Here is a 22,648-nt window from a genome sequence, read left to right as displayed (position 1 = left end):
TTTTCTGCATGTGAGAAAAACAAAGTACTCCTAGGCCCATGAGACAATAGCAATCTTGCTGCAAGCAGAAACTAGCAGTATTAAAAGAAAGAAACCACTTGTCTGTTGTTACGGCAGTGAGGCTTCCAGCCAGGGAAGATGTAGAAGTGTTTTGGCCAACAAGGGAGGGACACCGTAGAAGCAGAAACCATTCTATTTAGCAATCCTTTTTCTGCCACCCTGCATACAGTTATGACTACACATATTGTAATTAAAAGATATAAACTTTATTTACATTCCCTGTACAGAGCAAGATCTTCAGTTATCTACGACTTCTTAGTGTGCGTGGATTTCAGTATCTGTCTGAGGTTTGTCTTCCTGTCATTGACGCAGCCTGAAAAGAAAAAAAGGCGGCAGTGTTTATTCCCATTGTGATTAACCCTTTCATGACTAAGCCTATTTATGACATTTGTTGCTTGCAAGTTAAAATCCGTTTCTTTTTTTTTTGCTAGAAAATTACTTAGAACCCCCAAAAACTATATATCAAGCATCTAGAGAATAAAATGGAGATCGTTGCAATATTTTATGTCACACTGTATTTACTCAGCGGTCTTTCATATGCAATTTTTTTTTTTAGGAAAAAAGACATTTTCATGAATTAAAAAAACTAAACAGTAAAGTTAGCCCGATTTTTTTTTTTTTTTTTTTTTTTGTATAATGTAAAAGATGATGTTACGCCGAGTAAATAGATACCCAACATGTCACACTTTGAAATTGCGCACACTCATGAAATGGCGACAAACTACAGTATCTAAAAATCTCCACAGGCGGCGCTTTAAAAAAAAAAAATAACGGTTACCAGGTGAGTTAAAGAGGAGGGCTAGTGCTAGAATTATTGCTCTCGCTCTGACGATCCCTCACATGTGTAATTTGAACACCATTTACATATGTGGGCGCGACTTACGTGTACGTTTTCTTTGCTGCGCGAGCTCGCAGGGACAGGGGCGCTTTAAAAAAAAAAATGTTTCTCATTTATTTTTTACATTATCGCTTTTAAAAAAAATAATTTGATCACTTTTATTGCTGTCACAAGGAGTAGTTCTGCAACAGCTGGAGGGTCTCAGGTTGCCTACCCCTGCTTTTACAGGCTCAAACAAAAAAAAAATTCAATTTGTTTTAACCTGCAAAAAAAAAAATGTGCATTTGTTTTTTTGGGTTTATTATTTTTTTTTTTTAAATAAACTTCTCCTTTTAAATCTCTTGCTTTAGAGCTTTCTCTTTCCCCCCCTTTTTTTTTTTAATTTTTTTATTTTTTTTTTTACCCAAGTGTGTGTTTGCCACAAAGTTTCCATTGCTGAGGACATCTTGTTGTCCATCGTCACGAGACACAGGACCATCGTTCCACATGAGATCGAATCCTCCGACTCTTTTCTCCTTCCCGGTTAATCTGGGTGAACACAGAGCAGAGTTCATTACAAGCTTGTTTTTTTTATATAATATATAATTTTTTTTTTTAAATGGAGGTCCATCTATCATAAGCTGTATCGGTTTGGGCTGACAGTAGTAAAAACCTGAGAGGGACAGGGGTTTTAACACTCCCCTACTACATGTATCCTTATGTACACTTTACCCCAAGTATGTCAAACTCAAAAAAGAATTAGACAGACAAATGAAAGTATAAATTCATCCACAGCTTTGATATTTTTTTTTTCAGGATATCGGGGGAGAATTAGAACCCCTGTTGGAGTTTTCTGTTATCCAAGACTCCATTAAAATGACTAATTGTTTATAGTCTATCAAATGCCATGTGCAGACGCTTCATCTGCCTTCCATGTCTACCACATGCTCTCAGCCCATCCCCCCCCGACAATGCCATCTGTGACGAAACATGTAAGGTGGGCGTATGGGAGTGACGTCATCACACACGCCGAGTGGATAGACTGCCAGGATTGTACTGCTTTCCCCCAAAGGAACGCTACCAAAAGAAATATGCTCTGATGTTTTTAACTTTTAGAAGTGTGCACTTTTTTTTTTTAATTGTATATATGGTATGTGATCGCTCTGTATCTTTCTTCTTTAGGAGTTTTTTTTTTTGGCTGTATACCCTGACTTTAGGTCCATGGAGAAAACCTGTTGTTACTAGAGATCCGCCAAACCATTTCAGGCAAAAATGGTGTTAGTGGCATTTGGCCGATAAGAGAAAAAAGTACCAAAATTGGCACCGAAAACGCATGCGATTTTGCTGCAAATTTATGGCGGGTTTGCTGCCATTTTTACTATGAATTTGTGGCAATTTTGCCCCCATTTTACTGTGCTTATGGGGTGTTTTTCATAGGTCATGTGATTCAAAAAACGCATCAAAAACGTAACATTGGTGCGTTAATGATGCATTCTTTCCGCGTTTTCAAAGCACTTGAACTGGGAGGTGCTTTTTTTTTTTCTTTTTTTTTTTTAAACTTACCAAGAATGCACTAAGCTGGATTTTTAACACCACAATGGAAGCCTAACGGACCAGTATGCAGACATACATAGAATTTAAAGGGATACATTTTTCTTGAGCTTTTCCTGCTCTAAAAATGTGGCAATAATGGCTGATGGTAAATTCATATTAATTTAAATTGATGATATTAATTAAAAAGTGGAAAATAATAAAATTATATATAATTTTTTTTTTTTAAACGGTCGTTTTCGGCCAAATGCATCCTGCATTTTCAGTTTCGGTACCAAAATTTCCATTTGGCACCTCCACATGTTACCACTGTAGGGGATCTCACCCCCTCATGTGCTGAGTGACCAATTTATGTTCATAATAGTCAATCAGATCTGGTAAGAAGCTGGAGTGTGGTCCTGTCTCTGGGTGCACTGTATTGCTATTTTGCACACTGCTTTACGGTTTGGAGGACTTGAACAAAAATTTTTCCTTTTTTGTGGACTTTATATGGACACTGGATGATGACCAATAGGTCACAATTGTTTAGTAATGATCATGTGTGTTTTTCTTCTGATTAACCCACTTCCCGCCCTTCCTATAACAGAATGACGGCCGGGCGGTGGTTGTGTTATCCTGCCTGAACATCATATGATGTCCAGCAGGATAAGCTGGGGGCGCGCAACGCTGCAATCGATAGTGACTGACACACCGCAACTCTGAGCGTGGTAAAGAGCCCATGACGTAGGCTCTTTACCACGTGTTCAGCTGTGACCAATCACAGCGTGTAACCAGGAAGTGCCTGTAAACGGCTTTCCTCAGTTTGTGCTGACAGGGAGAGCCGATCGGAGGGTCTGCGCTGATAATCAGTGCAGCCCCCATCAGAGGTGCCCACCACAGCTGCAAATCAGTGCCCAACAATGTGCCAATCAGTGCCCATAAAAATACCCATCAGTAATGCCTGTCAGTGCCCTAAACAGATGCCAGTGCCCATCAGTACCTCATCAGTGCTGCCTGTCAGTGGTACCCATCAATTTTACGTATTAGTGCCACCTTATCAATGCCAACTCACTCATCAGTGCCTGTTAGTGAAGGAGAAAACTAAATTTTATAACAGAAATGAAGAAAAACTTTTTTTTTCTCCAAAATGTCAGACTTTTTTTAGCAAAAAATAAAAAGCCCAGTGGTGATCAAATACCACCAAAAGAAAGCTCTATTTGTGGGAAGAAAATTATAAAAATTTAGTTTGGGTACAGTGTAGCATGACCGCGCAATTGTCATTCAAAGTGCAAATTGTCCTGGGCAGGAAGGGGGGAAAGTGCCCGGTATTGAAGTGGTTACAGTAGAACTATAGCAAGGGAGGGTTATAACCCCTGTCAGATTTTTTTCGCCATCCCATTCCCATATTGTGAAGATTTACCTTCACTTCCTGTCCCATAGCCAAAACAGGAAGTTAGAGGAAATCCCTGCAAAGGGAATTGCTTGGGGTCCTCAAGGTCACCAGAACTAGTGTCCCCCATTGGAACATTTCCCCTCTTTACTGGGGACAACCCAAAATTTGGGATTTTCTTTTATTTTCACTTTCAGTGACAATGGTAAACAGGACAAATAGGGTGAATCTACCCAACGGGGGCACAGACAGCAATAAAAACCATAAGTTCCGATTCCTCTCCACTCTATCCAAAACTAAAATAAAAAGTTTTGCCTTTAGTTATACTTTAAAGATTTTACATATGTGCAATATTATGTAATATGTAATATCGCTGAACTGTTTTTTTTAAATAATTATAGTCTATTAAATGCCATGTGCAGACACCTCACCTGCCTTCCATGTCTACCACATGCAGGGTGTCTTCCAAGAGGTGACACTTGAGCTCGTAGTCCTCTTGGCTGCTGGGTGTCAGGGAAGGGGAGGCATTGACTTCCAGGAGCCACCTACAAATAAAAAACGACAATTGTCTGTGGACACTGTGATTCAAAGCCTAAAGAGAACCTCCACTCAAATGTTAACACCTTTAAGTAATACACACAAAAGACAGGCTAAAATAATCACCTTCCTGGGAAACCAATCTTGGCTCAGGCTGTCTTCAGTAATAGATGCATTCATGAAGGCCTAGGCATTAAATATCATGTGATCTCTACTGAAAGGATGCCACGGCCAATCTAAACTCTGATCCTGTCATGTGATCTCCGATGAAGTAGAGATCACATGACAAGAGCCTAACAAAACGTTGTACTAACATATCCCCTTTGCATGCACTTTTATCATAGCAAACTTTTTTATGTTTCAATATTTTTAAATAAATTTTGGACAACCGTAACATGAGAGCTGACCATTCTTAGGCAAACAAAACAGTGTAGTAGGTCCATGACACAGTGATTGTACAATACCAGGGGTTTTAAACTGGTGGCCCTCCAGCTGTTGAGAAACTACAAGTCCCATGAGGCATTGCAAGGCTGACAGTTACAAGCATGACTCCCTCAGGCAGAGGCATGGTGGGACTTGTAGTTCCGCAAGAGCTGGAGGGCCACCAGTTTGAGACCCCTGTACTATACAGATATGGCACAATCGGTAGACAACACCTTAGTATGCAGGCGAAAACAGGAAAATATAGCAGATATAACAACATAACAATAGAGGTATACATCAGGCCCACTGGTGGGACCCATAGAAAATAAGTCTCAGCATCCACATATGCCACCGGCAAGCCAACGCAGGCACGGTAAATACATATAATGCAATATACAATCAGTAATAAAATGCTATGGTATCAAGAAGGGAGAGGAGAGAACGAAGGAAAGCAAGAAAAGGTGTAGAGTCCATCCAAAGGCCAGTCCCGGCCATCACCAAGCCGTTATATGCAGCAGGGACCTGAATGTATTGAATCCCGGGGGTTCCAAACACTCAAACCTGGAGGTCATATTTTTTTAAGATGCTGACTAGCTTCTTTTTAAACATGATCTATGTCAAATTAAGTTTCAAAATTGCCGGGTCCACTACCAGGCTTTTCCAGGCAATTGCTATGGCAACTTTTGTCACAAGAAAAATGAAAAGAATCAAGATCTAAGACCTCATACACACCAACTAGATTTTGTGCAGATTTTTGGGAACACCATCAACAGATTCATTAAGAAGGGCAACTTTAGGGTTCTTGACAATATTTACCATGGTCATCAAATAGATCAAGGCATGTACTCTTACCCAGAACCACCAAACTTTTGGTACACATCCACCAAAGTACGGAACATTGTACCCACCTGCCCTCACCCCCAGAAACACAGTGAAGAGGTACATTTTGGAAAGATAGTCAGGGACAAGATACTATCTGGAGAGCACCTTAAAGCCTGCTTCTGCAAGAGCAACGTTCATAATACCCTTATGTGTCCTAAGGGACCAATTCATCCAGTCCACCTCATCAACTTCATCTCCAAGATTCCGCTCCCAGGCGAGCCTATACGGTAATTTCGTAGGTGAGCAAACTTTGTCTTTAAATTTCCATTTACCATAAGCCCTTCTTCCCCACTTGTCTGCGATTCTTTACTTTGCTGTGTCCTCTCTGACCTCCCCTTTTCGAATTTTGCTGATTGCCCCTCTCTGTACAGAACAAAAATCACTGTTTCCATGACCAAGCTACCCCTAACTGCCAGTCACGAGAAGGGTAGTTCAGAGCAGCCTTATGGCCCCTACACACAATCCAAATATTGTACGTTTTTTTGGCTTATTAGTCGTAAGTAGAAATTGAATAGGTAACTAAAGTCACGAAAATTCTCGTACGACAGAAAAAAAAAAAAAAATCGGAAGTGATGTCATGTGTTGTATTTGTATTGTAATTTCGGACGTCAACTATACGGACTAAACTAAAATCGTACGAGGAAAATTTTTGTGCTTGTCCGATCAAATAATAATCAGATGAACATTGTACGATTCTTCCTTGGACGACAGTTTTCGTACGATATTCGGATCGTGTGTACGGGCCATTAGTGCCTCCTTTATGAGACCACTTTCACACTGAGGTGCTTTACAGGCGCTATATTGCTAAAAATAGCGCCTGCAAAGCGCCTCCCTTTCACTCCAATGTGAAAGCCTGAGTGCTTTCACACTGGAGTGGTGCGCTGGCAGGACACTCCAAAAAGTCCTGCAAGCAGCATCTTTTAGGCGCTGTAGGAGCGGTGTATACACCGCTCCTACAGCGCCCCTGCCCATTGAAATCAATAGCAGCCGAAAAGCGCTGCAAACATGATGGTAAAAATAGCGGTGCTTTGCCGCCGACGCCCGGCGCTGCTCAGTGAGAAAGTGCCCTTAGAGGGCTTAGGTTTCAATCAGACAAAAGGAGCCTAAAAGCAAGGCTTAATAAAAAAAAAAAAGTGTGTGTGCTCACGGTTTAAGATCTTCATCAAGTAGGATATCATAGCCGTAGAGTTCAAAGCAGTGCTTGTCGTTGATGATGATCTTCTGGACGCTCTGCAGGCTTTTGATGAAGATGTTATCCATGTTTTGGAAGAGAGTCTCCACCGCTTCTGGACCATGTTTGGTGGTCAGGTAGTGGCGTAGCTGTTGGATCATCCATTTACACCCCTGTGGAAAACAGGCAATGCCACAGACAATATGTATTGCATAAAATTTTTTTTAAAAAAAAGCAACCCTGGCAGTTGAAAAGCTAGAAATCACAATGGAAACAAAGAATTGGGCCTGGTTCACACCTATGCATTTTTTTTTGTGCGTTTTCAATTTTGCAGAAACACACTACATGGTTTCCTATGGGTCACGTTCACATCTGTGCATTTTATGGATAGGGCCAGAATTTTCTTCTGGTTTTTGGTCCCATAGACTTCAATGGATCAAAAACTTGAAAAATTGAAATTGCATATTGAAAAATGCAAAATGCATCTGGAATATGCAAACTGCAACGTGCATTGGTGAGAACCTGGCCTTAAAGTGATCTTGTGCTTTGCCTGTATGGCATAAAGCAGTAGGTTGGTTTAAAGCAGGGATATGCAATTAGCGGACCTCCAGCTGTTGCAAAACTACAAGTCCCATTATGCTTCTGCCTCTGGGTGTCATGTTTGGGGCTTTCAGTTTTGCTATGCCTCATGGGACTTGTAGTTCTGCAACAGCTGGAGATCCGCTAATTGCATATCCCTGGTTTAAAGGCTAAATCCACCTTTCTGACCATGTTTCATGTAATACCTATATTTAGGGTGGTCACATTCTGCACACACCCACCTTACTTGAATTGCAGGGTCCTTCCTCCACCCAGCATCCTGTATTTAATTTCAATAGGTGCAGCTTTGTGGGCAGAGCTGACAGCCGCATCATCCATTCACAGATCCTTTCACATGAATCTGCGTATGGAAGACTATAAGACCCATCTCCTACCATGGCAGAGGGACTCATAGATCTCAAATGGTATCATCGCACTCCCAGCCCCACACATCTGTAACTCCATGTTACAGGGCTAGGCCAATCACCTGTGCTGATATACGATAGTAAAAGAGAGTGAGTCACATGCCCCCCCAAACCTGGGAATACTGAGCCCGGTGACTGAATGGAGTGAAGTATAGGTATGTGCTGCTGAGAGTGGAGGAAACAGAGAAGAAGCTGTTGCTTTGCCTATCATGCCTGGGTAGGGTACAAGGTACGTTATTTTTTCCAGGTGAACGAGGATTTCTCAGCAACTGTTTGCATAGCACTGATACAAAAAGTCCCTTGAATTCTTCTCTCACCTTCTCTGGGTCATAGTCCGGTGCCGTTTTCTGCACAGCCACATTGGTCAAATGTATATCTGTATTGCCAAGTTAAAGAGAACCTCCAGAAAACTTTAAACCAGCCACCCATATGATATCCTTATTTGTATCCACATTTTTGTGGCTAGAAGCAGTACCTACAACAATATTTAAAGTGTTACTATACCCAGGAGCCTGCATTCACTATATTTGGTCTCCCACAGTACACAGAACATGGAAATGCAGTTATTTTAGTAAATATAAACTGTTAAATACCTTTTCTCATCAGCAGTATATAGCAGTCTATCAGTGTCCGGCTGAGCACTGGTTAAAGCTTGTAGGAGGAGTTTTCATTCTCCTCTGACTGTCCTATAAGGCTGCACGACCCCTGACCCTCTCTCTGGACAGTGCCGATTGGCCCTCCGCTGATCAAATGCACCCTCCCAAAAAATAAAAATAAAAAAACTCTAGCAATACACACCAAACTGAGCATGTGCAGAGTGCCTTCAAGGCTCTGTGCTATCAGCAGATGGATTAGGGACAGTAGTAGAAGGGCAGGATCAGAGAAGACATGTTTAAACAGCCTTTTTACACAATGCAGAGGATTAACCCCTTAGGTTCCACAGTGAGTATAACAAGCATGCTTTACTGCATATACAGACTGATTTTACTGTTGTGGGTTTAGTAACACTTTAAACTCGATCTCCAAAACATAAGCACAAATAAATGAGAGTATTTGCTGCTGGGGAGGAGATGGGAGGCATCAAAGGCTGTTGGTTTGCCCTGCATAGACAAAGCACAGGTTTACCAAAGACAAAGTACAAGTTTACCATAGACAAAGCACAGGTTTACCATAGACAAAGCACAAGTTTACCAAAGACAAAGCACAGGTTTACAAAAAAGACAAAGCACAGGTTTACCATAGACAAAAGCACAGGTTTACCAAAGACAAAGCACAGGTTTACCAAAAAGACAAAGCACAGGTTTACCAAAGACAAAGCACAGGTTTACCAAAAAGACAAAAGCACAGGTTTACCAAAGACAAAGCACAGGTTTACCAAAAAGACAAAAGCACAGGTTTACCATAGACAAAGCACAGGTTTACCAAAAAGACAAAGCACAGGTTTACCAAAAAGACAGAGCACAGGTTTACCAAAGACAAAGCACAGGTTTACCAAAAAGACAAAGCACAGGTTTACCAAAAAGACAAAAGCACAGGTTTACCATAGACAAAGCACAGGTTTACCAAAAAGACAAAGCACAGGTTTACCAAAGACAGAGCACAGGTTTACCAAAAAGACAGAGCACAGGTTTACCATAGACAAAGCACAGGTTTACCAAAGACAAAGCACAGGTTTACCAAAAAGACAAAAGCACAGGTTTACCAAAGACAGAGCACAGGTTTACCAAAAAGACAGAGCACAGGTTTACCATAGACAAAGCACAGGTTTACCAAAGACAAAGCACAGGTTTACCAAAAAGACAAAAGCACAGGTTTACCAAAAAGACAAAGCACAGGTTTACCAAAGACAAAGCACAGGTTTACCAAAAAGACAAAAGCACAGGTTTACCATAGACAAAGCACAGGTTTACCAAAAAGACAAAGCACAGGTTTACCATAGACAAAGCACAGGTTTACCATAGACAAAGCACAGGTTTACCAAAAAGACAGAGCACAGGTTTACCATAGACAACGCACAAGTTTGCCATAGACAAAGCACAAGTTTACCATAGACAAAGCACAGGTTTATGAAAAAGACAGAGTACAGGTTTACCATAGACAAAGCACAGGTTTACAAAAGACAAAGCACAGGTTTACAAAAGACAAAGCACAGGTTTACCATAGACAAAGCACAGGTTTACCAAAAAGACAAAGCACAGGTTTACCAAAAAGACAGAGCACAGGTTTACCATAGACAAAGCACAGGTTTATGAAAAAGACAGAGCACAGGTTTAAGAAAAAGACAAAGCACAGGTTTACCATAGACAAAGCACAGGTTTACAAAAGACAAAGCACAGGTTTACAAAAGACAAAGCACAGGTTTAAGAAAAAGACAAAAGCACGGGTTTACCAAACTTTACCATAGACAACGCAAGGTTTACCATAGACAACGCAAGGTTTACCATAGACAGAGCACAGGTTTATCATAGACAGAGCACAAGTTTACCATAGACAGAGCACAGGTTTACCATAGACAGAGCACAGGTTTACCATAGACAGAGCACAGGTATACCATAGACAGAGCACAGGTTTACCATAGACAGAGCACAGGTTTACCATAGACAGAGCACAGGTTTACCATAGACAAAGCACGGGTTTATGAAAAAGACAAAGCACGGGTTTATGAAAAAGACAAAGCACAGGTTTAAGAAAAAGACAAAAGCACGGGTTTATGAAAAAGACAAAGCACAGGTTTACCAAACTTTACCATAGACAACGCAAGGTTTACCATAGACAAAGCACAGGTTTACCATAGACAACGCACAGGTTTACCATAGACAACGCTCAGGTTTACCATAGACAAAGCACAAGTTTACCATAGACAAAGCACAGGTTTACCATAGACAAAGCACAGGTTTACCATAGACAAAGCACAAGTTTACCATAGACAAAGCACAGGTTTACCATAGACAAAGCACAGGTTTACCATAGACAGAGCACAGGTTTACCATAGACAGAGCACAGGTTTACCAAAAAGACAAAGCACAGGTTTACCAAAAAGACAGAGCACAGGTTTACCATAGACAAAGCACAGGTTTACCATAGACAAAGCACAAGTTTACCATAGACAAAGCACAGGTTTACCATAGACAAAGCACAGGTTTACCAAAAAGACAAAGCACAGGTTTACCAAACAGACAGAGCACAGGTTTACCATAGACAAAGCACAGGTTTACAAAAGACAAAGCACAGGTTTACCATAGACAAAGCACAGGTTTACAAAAGACAAAGCACAGGTTTAAGAAAAAGACAAAAGCACGGGTTTATGAAAAAGACAAAGCACAGGTTTACCAAACTTTACCATAGACAACGCAAGGTTTACCATAGACAAAGCACAGGTTTACCATAGACAAAGCACAGGTTTACCATAGACAGAGCACAGGTTTACCATAGACAAAGCACAGGTTTACCATAGACAGAGCACAAGTTTACCATAGACAAAGCACAGGTTTACCATAGACAAAGCACAGGTTTACCATAGACAAAGCACAGGTTTACCATAGACAAAGCACAGGTTTACCATAGACAACGCACAGGTTTACCATAGACAACGCACAGGTTTACCATAGACAACGCACAGGTTTACCATAGACAACGCACAGGTTTACCATAGACAGAGCACAAGTTTACCATAGACAGAGCACAGGTTTACCATAGACAGAGCACAGGTTTACTTTAAAGTAACTGACTACATTTAAAAACTATTCTCTGTGGTTCCTTCTGCCAACCATATATTGTCACAGGACACCACAGCAGGGGAACAGGCATCTGACACACCCAGGAAGTGTGTGGGATGCAAAAAATCTTTGACAGCAGTAGAGAGTGAGGATCCAACCTTGTGTTTTTACAGGAAGTGGCAGAGCAGGTTTAACGTTAAACTCAAGGAAAACAGCTATATATACATACAATAAACAAATATATGTCAGATAAGTTATCTGCCAAAGGATTTGAATTTCTGTCCATCCAGTCCAGAGATTTACATAGCTCGGTCATCCAGCACAGAGGCAGGAGACCAGATTTTTCTCTGCAGCAGTTTAATAATACTTACAGGTCTTGTCCCTCCCCCAACAGCCTGTGATTGGACAAGTGAAAAGAGAGTCTGATGAGCTCATCTCTGTTGCTCTGCTCTTTCCTCCTATCAGCATACCTGTAGTATAGCTTTACAGGATATTCTGTACTAACACTTTTGGCATGTTTTTAATATCCTTAATTGTGAACTAAATAAATTTTTTTTAACCTTTGCCAGGATATCTTGATTTGGATAAAACATCCCTTTTTTTTTTTTAAAGTTGGATTTCAGGTTATATTCTTCCAGCAGTATTCTGGCGAACGCTTTTGTGTGAGTCATTCTGCAGCGAGCAGCCGGTTTCACCGCATGTTTCACGAACACGCCTGGGAGCTGCCAGCTGCCCACTTGGCTCAGACACAACCGACAGCAAATAACCAAATAGCCAGAAACAATGCGATACGGCTCACGTTGTTTTCTTCTAATGATCAATACCTTCGTAGAAAGCGAATCTCATCAGGGATCTGATCTAAAGCAGGTTTCGATTTTCCCCCCCATCTGTTTCAGAGCCTAAACTAGCAACACGCAGCGCTGTCAGATTGTTCACAGTTCGTGGATTTAAAGGGCAAGTAGGGTGGATTTGTAGTGAATGCATCCTTTGAGATAATATAGTAGTATTTAAAAATTGAACTTCCGCTTTAGGGAGGTGACCCCCTGACATGCCACATTTGGCATGTCATTTTTTTTGGGGGGGGGTACCCTCTTTTTAGAGGGTCCCAGCTCCCACTTCCTCCCGGCACGGGCGCGGCACCGAAAGGGAGATCACCTCTCCCCCCCTCCCTCTCGGCAATCATCTGGGACACGTCACAGGTCCCAGATGATTGCCCAGCCAGTCACAACGTGCCGTGCGGCTCGCGCATGCGCAGTGCTTGCCCAGCTGTGAAGCCACAGCCGGGCGCCCAAAGTGACAATGACGGCGCCGCAGAGAAGAGGGGGAGACAAACGAGGCTTGGTACGCCCGCATCGCTGGACCCCGGGACAGGTAAGTGTCTGATTATTAAAAGTCAGCAGTTGCAGTATTTGTAGCTGACTTAATTTTTTTTTTTTTTTTTTTTAAGCGGAACTCGACTTTAAGCCCTGGTTCACCCTGATGCGGTGTGGGTTTCGCGGCAATTCTTGCGCATTTCCCGCTCCACGTCACAAAATCGCACTCCGTCCATGCAAACTGCTGCACGTGTCAATGTTAAACTTAATGACACCCCAAAAATGCTTTGCAAAACTCAGTGCGATTGGCAGAACTGGATCACATACAGTGGGGCAAAAAATGTAAAAAGATGAGAGAGGCCTGTAATTGTCATCATAGGTATACCTCAACTATGAGAGACACAATGTGGAAACAAATCCAGACAATCACATTGTCTGATTTTTGAAAGAATTTATTTGCAAATTATGGTGGAAAATAAGTATTTGGTCATCTACAAACAAGCAAGATTTCTGGTTCTCACAGACCTGTATCTTCTTCTTTAAGAGGTTCCTCTGTCCTCCACTCATTACCTGTATTAATGGCACCTGTTTGAACTTGTTATCAGTATAAAAGACACCTGTCCAGAACCTCAAACAGTCACACTCCAAACTCCACTATGGTGAAGACCAAAGAGCTGTCGAAGGACACCAGAAACAAAATTGTAGACCTGCACCAGGCTGGGAAGACTGAATCTGCAATAGGCAATCAGCTTGGTGTGAAGAAATCAACTGTGGGAGCAATAATTAGAAATGGAAGACATACAAGACCACTGATAAGCTCCCTCGATCTGGGGCTCCACGCAAGATCTCACCCCGTGGGGTCAAAATGATCACAAGAACGGTGAGCAAAAATCCCAGAGCTACATGGGGGGACCTAGTGAATAACCTGCAGAGAGCTGGGACCAACGTAACAAAGGCTACCATCAGTAATACACTACGCCGCCAGGGACTCAGATCCTGCAGTGCCAGACGTGTCCCCCTGCTTAAGCCAGTACATGTCCGGGCCCATCTGAGGTTTGCTAGAGAGCATTTGGATGATCCGGAAGAGGATTGGGAGAATGTTATATGGTCAGATGAAACTAAAGTAGAACTGTTTGGTAGAAATACAACTCGTCATGTTTGGAGGAGAGAGAATGCTGAGTTGCAACCAAAGAACATCATACCTACTGTGGAGCATGGTGGTGGCAACATCATGCTTTGGGGCTGTTTCTCTGCAAAGGGAACAGGACGACTGATCCGTGTACATGAAAGAATGAATGGGGCCATGTATCGTGAGATTTTGAGTGCAAACCTCCTCCCATCAGCAAGGGCATTGAAGATGAAACGTGGCTGGGTCTTTCAGCATGACAATGATCCCAAACACACCGCCCGGGCAACGAAGGAGTGGCTTCGTAAGAAGCATTTCAAGGTCCTGGAGTGGCCTAGCCAGTCTCCAGATCTCAACCCCATAGAAAACCTTTGGAGGGAGTTGAAAGTCCGTGTTTCCCAGCGACAGCCCCAAAACATCACTGCTCTAGAGGAGATCTGCATGGAGGAATGGGCCAACATACCAGCAACAGTGTGTGACAACCTTGTGAAGACTTACAGAAAACGTTTGACCTCTGTCATTGCCAACAAAGGATATATAACAAAGTATTGAGATGAACTTTTGATATTGACCAAATACTTATTTTCCACCATAAATTGCAAATAAATTCTTTCGAAAATCAGACAATGTGATTGGATTTGTTTCCACATTTTGTCTCTCATAGTTGAGGTATACCTATGATGACAATTACAGGCCTCTCTCATCTTTCTAAGTGGGAGAACTTGCACAATTGGTGGCTGACTAAATACTTTTTTGTCCCACTGTAGATGTGAACACCCATGCAATCCGATTCCAGTGCAAGGCCATAACAAAATGAATGGGCTCAAATTGCACTGCAAAGAATCTCATGCGAATTGAACAGGAATTCGATGCGTTTGCCTGCACTGCACCAGTGTGAACCGAGGCTAAAGTGGAAGTGCACTGCACCTGAGCACCACAAACCAAAAACGATTTGATTTCATTTTTATTATTCAAAGCAAACTCTTCCATCAGTGTCTCCATGCATTATTTTGCTGAGAAATCACTTTGAAATACACCCCCCTAGCATTTCTGGCCTTGGCCATCTTAACCACGTGCCGTCCAGCCACCGCATTGTACTGTGGCAGGTCGGCTCGTTCCCGAGAATCGCTGTTATTGTACGTCGGCTCGGGAACTCTTTTTTTGTGGATGCACGAGCCAATCAGCGGGTGGGGTGGACTCGATGTCCGCTGGCCACCCGCGATCGTTCCCCGCAGTGACAGAACGATAGAACGAAAGGTATGCCTGTGTAAACAAGGCAGATCTCTGTTCTGACAGTGGAGATCACACAGATCCTGTCTTGCTGCTATGCAGGAGAACGGATCTGTGCGTTTCCCCAGGCAGCCCATCCCCCATACAGTTAGAAAACACCTGCAGGGAACACATTTAACCCCTTGATCACCCCTGATGTTAACCCCTTCCCTGCCAGTGTCATTAGTACAGTGACAGTGCATATTTTTAGCACTGATTACTGTAATAACATCACTGGTTCCAAAAAAAAAAGTGTCAAAAATGTCAGTTAGGTGTCCGATGTGTCTGCTGCAATGTCACAGTCCTCTTAAAAAATCACTGATCACCGCCATTACTAGTAAATCAATATACGCCTATTGTGATTTTTTTACAAAAAATATGTAGAATTTATATCGGCCTAAACGGAGGAAGAAATTTGTTTTTTTTTTATAGTTTTTTTTTTTTTTTTTTTTTTTTTGGGGGGGGGGGGGGGGTATTATAGCAAAAAGTAAAAAAATATTGCTTTTTTTCAAAATTGTCGCTCTTTATTTGTTTATAGCGCAAAAAATAAAAACCGCAGAGGTGATCGAATACCACCAAAAGAAAGCTCTATTTGTGGGAACAAAATGATATAAATTTTGTTTGGGTAAAGTGTTGATCACGCAATTGTCAGTTAAAGTGACGCAGTGCCGTATCACAAAAAATGGCCTGGTCATTAAAGCGGGATTCCAGACAGATAACATTTTTTCTTAAAGTCAGCAGCTACAAACACTGTAGCTGCTGACTTTAAATAAGTACACTTACCTGTCCTGGGTGCCCGCGATGTCGGCCGCCCGAGGCCGACCTGTCCCTCGGCTCTTGGGTCCCGTCACCGCCATCTTAAGTAAGGGAAACAGGCAGTGGAGCCATGCGGCCACGCGTGAGCGGCGCGGCGCTCTGTGAATGGTTTTCTGGGAACACACACAGTTCCCAGAAGACAACGGGGCCGCTCACTGAGGAGAAGAACACGCCACGGAATAGGAAGAGGCAGATTAGGAAGACTGCCTAGCAACAAGGGTTCAGGTAAGTTTAAAAAAAAATTTTTTCAAATTTTTTTTTTTTTTTTTTAGGATTTTTGGTGCAGCTTTTTATTTCTCAGGGTGGCCCTCCACTTTAAGCAGGTAAATCCTTCTGGTCCTTAAGTGGTTAAAGAAGAACTGTAGTCTGCTCACATAATTTGTAATAAAAACATCTGCCATTCCGAAGCTTCCCTCCAACCACTTTGCATATTAATTTTGTATATGCTATGATTCTGTACTTAAAGTGTAGATGTTTTTCTATAGAATATGCCCACCTAATAAAACACCGCTCTGCGCCTTAGGCTATAAGATTCCTGTGATAATCTAATGATGTAAACAATAAATTATTTTATAACAATATATATATATATATATATATATATATACACATATATATATAAAAAATATACTATAAAGTTACTTAAAAGCAGCTGCTTAAAAATCACGTCAAAAATCAAAGGCAATATACAAAAACTTAGAGTCTCTTTCAAAAAGAGCAAATATATACAGTTCATGCGTGGAGTGATATGGGCAGCGGAGAAGGTTTGGATGTCACTTTCACTGCATTCCGTGTAGGGTACTTCCACCATATAATAACACAGTGTGAGGGACAACTTCCCCTATGGGGATGCACTCACCAGAAATACAGCCATAATGAGCCCTGGTTCATAAGAAGCTTCTCCACCGCTCCAACCCAAACGTCCACCAGGTGTCAGTCACAAAATCCTAAGGCAGGATAAGTCCAGAAGTTCAGTTCTTTGCGGCTCAGCGTCCAGTCCAAAGGCTCTAGGGGAATAAACAGTCCCCCCCCTCCTCTCAGCTCACAGATCCATCCCCACAGGAGAGAAAAAATTTTTTCTCTGCAGTGAAAGTGACATCCAAATCTTCTCTGCTGCTCATATCACTCCACGCATGAACTGTATATACTTGCTCTTTTTTGAACAGTTAGAGCACTGCCGCAATATTGAAAGAGACTCTAAGTTTTTGTATATTGCCTTTGATTTAGGATTCTGTACTTGCCAAATATGCTGCAGAAATCTCCTACCACGGAGTCTGGCGGCAGCCATTTTAACTGTGGGCAGCTGAAGCTTCCTGGATTTACACAGACACACATAGGCACACCTCAAGCTCTGCAGCTCTCAATTGCCCTCTTATGACTCATCCCCCCTCCCTTCCTGGCAAACTCTCACAAGAGTGAGAGAGAAAGAGCTGTACATGATGTCATAAGTCTAGGCTAATGACCAGACAAGAAACAGGAAGTGGGCTGTATAAGGTATTTACTGGCAGAAAGAAAAATGTTTTACTATCCAAAGTTAAAACAACAACAAGGGCAGAAGATTTAATAGATGGAAAGATGAAAAAATGACTGAAGGTCCGCTTTAAGGTATATAGATTTTTTTTTTCTTTTTTTGTTCTTTGTGTGGCGTTATGTTAAAATAGTTTTACTGTTTGCACAGTTTAGCTGCACAGCAAAATATGTACCTTAAAGTGATACTAAACACACAATGTTTAATTTACAATGTCCCTTCTCTTTCTGTATATGAATAATGGCACTGTAATTATTTTAATAATATAAACCCTCAAGGTTTGCATTCTATGCATTAAGGTGAAAAACCTGTGATGCAGCAGCCCCCCAGAGCCCCCCCTTTTACTTTCCTGAACCCGATCTTTCCAGCGACGGGAATGAGCACATCAGCTCCAGCCGGTGTCTCGCATCCTGATCGGATTGATTGATAGCAGCGCAGCCATTGGCTCCCACTGCTGTCAATCAAATCCAATGACGCAGGAGCCGGGGGTGGAGCCAAGTCCTGCCGTCTGTGTCAATGGACGCAGCAGCAGAACACAGGAGGGCACCCGCACGAGTGCCCCGAGGGAGAGCGATTTTCCAACGGGGCACTCAAGAAGAGGAGGAGGTAATTTTGATATGTTTTTTTTTTTTTTTTCAAAACAAACCTTTACATATCCTTTAAGTAAGTGCAGATGATTAAGGGACCTGAAGTATGAAAATGCTAAACTTCTAATATTCCCGGACTATTCCATTGAGACACAGCGCCAAAGGAAATCGTTTGTTCCCGTCTTCGCGCCAAAAATCTGAAATACAGCATGCTGTTCCCCCCAGACTCCGGGTCCAAGATGGAGAACGAGTGAGATTCTTCACGTCACCAAAAGAGGCGTCCTCCTGGCTTGATACAATCCATGCGGGATAAAGCAAGTATAAGTTCCACAGTTTGTGCTTCAATTGAGTATTCTTTGCTGTTCATTCGCCTATGGCTTTCTGGCTTTTTCTGCTGAATAACTCTGTTTCCCCCCTTTTGACATTATATCTACAGAGGGTAATATGGCCCTTCCGTCCCAAGTGTTCTCCTTTTTCTGGAAGACCCAGAGTCGCATAACCCAGCGCTCTCCCGTTGATGGGGGCCTACCATCGTCTCCCCCTGAACCCTTCTTCCCTCTTACCTCATTTTCATTTTACAGGGAACCTCACTCTAAGCCAGGGGCCCACGTATGCCTCAGGAACACTCAACTACCTACACCAAGTTTTGTACCCCCAGCTTGCTGGGAGACCGGCATCCCACTTATCATCCGGACGACCCTAGCTGTTATGGGTCAGCAAGAATATGTACAGTAGGCCTCTTGCACACGTTACCTCCAATGCTTGCCGTTTTTCCGAGCGGTTTTTGGGAAGGAATGCCACCCACTGTTCTGGGGGGGCTGGCAGGGAGGGGGGAGGGGAATGTTTTGTTTTTGTTACTGTTTTACTGATTATTATTTGTTTGTATACCTGACACAGTAATATGGGCCTGCAACTTTACCACCCCTTAGGGGCTACTCTGTGTAAGAAGGATGTTTGTTTCCGTTCCATCCGGGTTAGGCTTGACCTCTGAAAAATCTCCTACATTAATGTACTGGACGGTCGAATGGCATCACTGACAATTGTCTCGTGGGGCCTTAATTCCCCTGTAAAGCGGTCACCGGTGTTCCAGTTCCTTAAAACATATAGTCCTCATATATGTGTCCTTCAGGAGACCCACCGGGTTGGAAGGAAGACCCTTGGTCTGAAAAAACCTTGGATTGGCCACCTATATAACTCAACTTACTCAAATTTTGCCAGGGGGGTTAGTATTCTAGTGCACAAATCTCTGCCATTTAGACTCTTGGGGCTGGTGCTTGACCCGGATAGACGGTATATAATACATGCAATGGAGGAATGCTTGGATTTACTGTTAGGCGGAGACGTATGGGCTGATAGATTTGTGGAGGTGGCGACACCCCACTGTCTTTTACCTGTCACTCGGCCACTCATAGGACTCTCTCACGCATAGATCTGATATATGCGGGGAGACCTCTATTATCCAGGGTCCAACGGGTGTCCTTCCTTCCGAGGGGAATATCCGACCACGCACCGCTCCTCCTCCAGTTGTCTCTGGAAGATTCCCCTGCAGATAAATTGTGGAGACTGTCGAGATTTTGGATCTCTGACCCTGGGGTGGATGCTGGGTTCCGTCAACAGATGAGTACCTATTGGGCACTGAACCCCGGGTCGGCCCCAGCGGCGGTGGTGTGGGATGCCTTCAAGGCCTCATCTAGGGGTCAGTATCAAACGCTTATTGGTGGAGTTCGCAGACAGCACAGGGCAGATTTAGTTAATGCTGAAGATAGAGCCGCCTCCCTGGAGTGCCAATACACCCAGACTCGAGATCCGGAGCTCTACACTAAGCTTCAGGAGTGCACTAGAGAGGTAATGCTGCTTCGCACCTCACTAACCAAGAAAAAACTACTACAGCAATCCCAGAGAATCTTTGAGGAGGGTGAACGAGGGAGCAAACTGCTGGCATGGTTGGTCTGAGAACAGTCGGCCTCCATGATTGTCCCTTCACTGCTTGACAAGGACAGGGTCAGACAGACCTCCTCTAGAGCAATTAACGAAGGGTTCACATCCTATTACTCAGGCCTTTACTCCACCCGGGTGGACTATTCTATGGAAGACCTCCACATATACCTCTCGGATGTTGACTTCCCTATCCTGACTCCCCTATCACCCTTGAGGAGGTCCAACAGGCCATCTCCTCTCTCCAAGCCGGGAAGACGCCGGGTCCGGATGGGTTCCCTACTGAGTTTTACAGAACGTATACTGAGGAACTAGCTCCCAAGTTTCACTCTATGCTCCTGTCCTCGCTAAGAGAGGGGGCCTTGCCGGCCTCCATGTCGGAGGCGATGATTGTGGTTATCCCAAGCCAGGTAAGGACCCCGAACTTTGCAAATCCTATTGCCCGATCTCCCTGATCGACGTGGACGCCAAACTGCTGTCCAAAATACTGGCGACCCGGTTGAACGGGGTGATTACAGCTCTGGTTCATTCGGATCAATCCGGCTTCATGCCAGGCAGAGGAACGGACATTAATATCCGCAGGCTGTTCACCCACGTTGATCTGGCTGGAGAGGGCGACACAGGAATAGTGGCTGCGCTTGATGCCGAAAAGGCATTCGACTCAGTCGAGTGGCTTTTCCTCTAGAAGGTGCTGGAGTGCTTTGGATTTGGAACTAGGTTCATCTCCTGGATCCAACTACTTTACAGAGACCCGACTGCCCGCATTAGAGTAAATGGCCTACTGTCAGCCCCATTCAGCTTACATAGAGGTACCAGACAGGTGTGCCCTCTGTCTCCGGGGGCTTTCTGTCCTGGCGATTGAGCCCTTGGCGATCCTGATACGTCAGGACCAGAGGGTGCGGGGCCTTCAGGTTGGGATACTCCAAGAAAAAATTTTGCTTTATGCTGACGATACCCTGTTGTATCTGGCTGACGTGGGAGCCTTCCTAAGCTCTGCCCTTGGGATAGTAGACCAATTTGGGAAATACTCCAGGGTTCGCGCTAACTGGGACAAATCGGTCCTGTTCTGTCTCCACCAGTCGGGTCGCAGGGCGGTTACTGACACACCACTCCAATGGGTGGATGAATTTAGGTATCTAGGTGTGATTGTCGGAGGTTCCCCTCAGGCATACATGGAGGACAATCTCTCTCCCCTACTGACCCAGTTTGGCAGGAAATGCCATCTCTGGAAAACACTTCCCCTGTCCCCGGTGGGGAGGGTAAACCTGCTAAAAATTGTATTTTTTTTAGGACGCCCCCCTACCCTATCCCTAAATCCTTTTTTCAAAAATTAGACTCCATTAATTCTACCTTTGTCTGGGCTGGGAAGATCCCAAGACTGGCGAAGCGGACGCTCCAACTTCCCCTATCTCAGGGTGGCTTGGCAATGCCTCACTTCCAGCTCTACTACTGGGCAGCAGTCCTGGTGACGGTCCGGTGGTGGTTTGCCCAGTCCAGACAGAACCCGGCGGTGACCCTCGAGGCGGTCATTCTAGGATCCTATGCGGCGTTGAGTAATTTACCCTACAGAGGGCCCAGAGCCCATCCCCAAATAACGACTCTGATGCGTACAACCATACGGGTGTAGCAAAGGGCTAGGGCTATTTACAAAGCAGACTCTGTCATCTCACCCCATACACCCTTATGGGGCAACCCCATGCTACCTCATCTTTACAAGCTTCCAGACCCCCAGATATGGGCTGCTAAAGGGATAATCACAATTAAACACATCTACACTGATGGGTCCTTTTCCTCCTTTGAGATGCTAAAAGTCAAATATGCCGTTCAAGCCTCCATGACGTTCAGATACTACCAACTCAGACATGCGACTCAGGCCCAGTTTCCTGACTCTACAGACTGACTGTGTGGAACGACTGCTCATTGCTAAACTCTTGGACAAACCCATGTCTTCCCTCTACTTTTATCTGTCGGTCACGTATATGACATCCCTGACTAAAGTGTATAATAAGTGGAAGACTGACATCCCGGAATTGTTGGACGAGAGCTGGGAGGGTATGGTATCTGATTATACTACTAAGAGGAGTTCAGCAAGGGATCGTTTCATTCAACTTAAGTTTTTGCACAGAGCATATTAAACCCCTGTTAGACTAGCCAATATATACCCCGGGAAGAGTGCCCTCTGTTCCAGGTGTGACTCATCCCCTGGGTCATTCCTCCACATGGTATGGTCATGTCCTATACTGCGCCCCTATTGGGAAAAAGTACTGGGGATCCGGGGATCCTTTAGGGATTGGTCTCTCAGATTAGACCCGGCCATGGCATTGCTTGGTAGTATGGAAAATGTGGAAGCCTCAAGACATGAAAAATTTTTTTTTTTTTTTGCTCTTCTCTTTTTGCTATACTACGCCAGATGAGAGATTCTCCTCAAGTGGAAGCTACCCACCCCTCCCACATATCACATGTGGATTGCCACGATCAACTCTGTCCTACCATTATACAAGCTAACATACGAGAGTAGAAACTGTCCCAAAAAATTTGATAAGG

General features: G+C 43.5%; 1 protein-coding gene across 3 annotated transcripts in view; it reads right to left on the bottom strand.

The window, feature by feature from the left end:
* Positions 1-244: 244 nt before the first annotated feature.
* The window catches only part of TTLL9 (tubulin tyrosine ligase like 9), a 48,373-nt gene continuing 25,969 nt past the window's right edge, over positions 245-22,648 (bottom strand). For all 3 annotated transcript variants that reach the window (XM_073607330.1, XM_073607331.1, XM_073607332.1), the window contains 5 exons: positions 8,132-8,190; positions 6,787-6,983; positions 4,229-4,342; positions 1,302-1,426; positions 245-373 (listed from right to left, as the gene is read on the bottom strand). In XM_073607330.1, coding sequence (XP_073463431.1) covers positions 306-373; positions 1,302-1,426; positions 4,229-4,342; positions 6,787-6,983; positions 8,132-8,190 — 563 coding nt within the window. In that variant the 3' untranslated portion in view covers positions 245-305. The remainder of the gene's footprint in view (positions 374-1,301; positions 1,427-4,228; positions 4,343-6,786; positions 6,984-8,131; positions 8,191-22,648) is intronic.

This window comes from Aquarana catesbeiana, linkage group LG12 (assembly GCF_042186555.1).
Source record: "Aquarana catesbeiana isolate 2022-GZ linkage group LG12, ASM4218655v1, whole genome shotgun sequence".
In the NCBI taxonomy this organism is placed as follows: Eukaryota; Metazoa; Chordata; class Amphibia; order Anura; family Ranidae; genus Aquarana; species Aquarana catesbeiana.
This window is presented reverse-complemented; position numbering and strand designations above follow the sequence as displayed.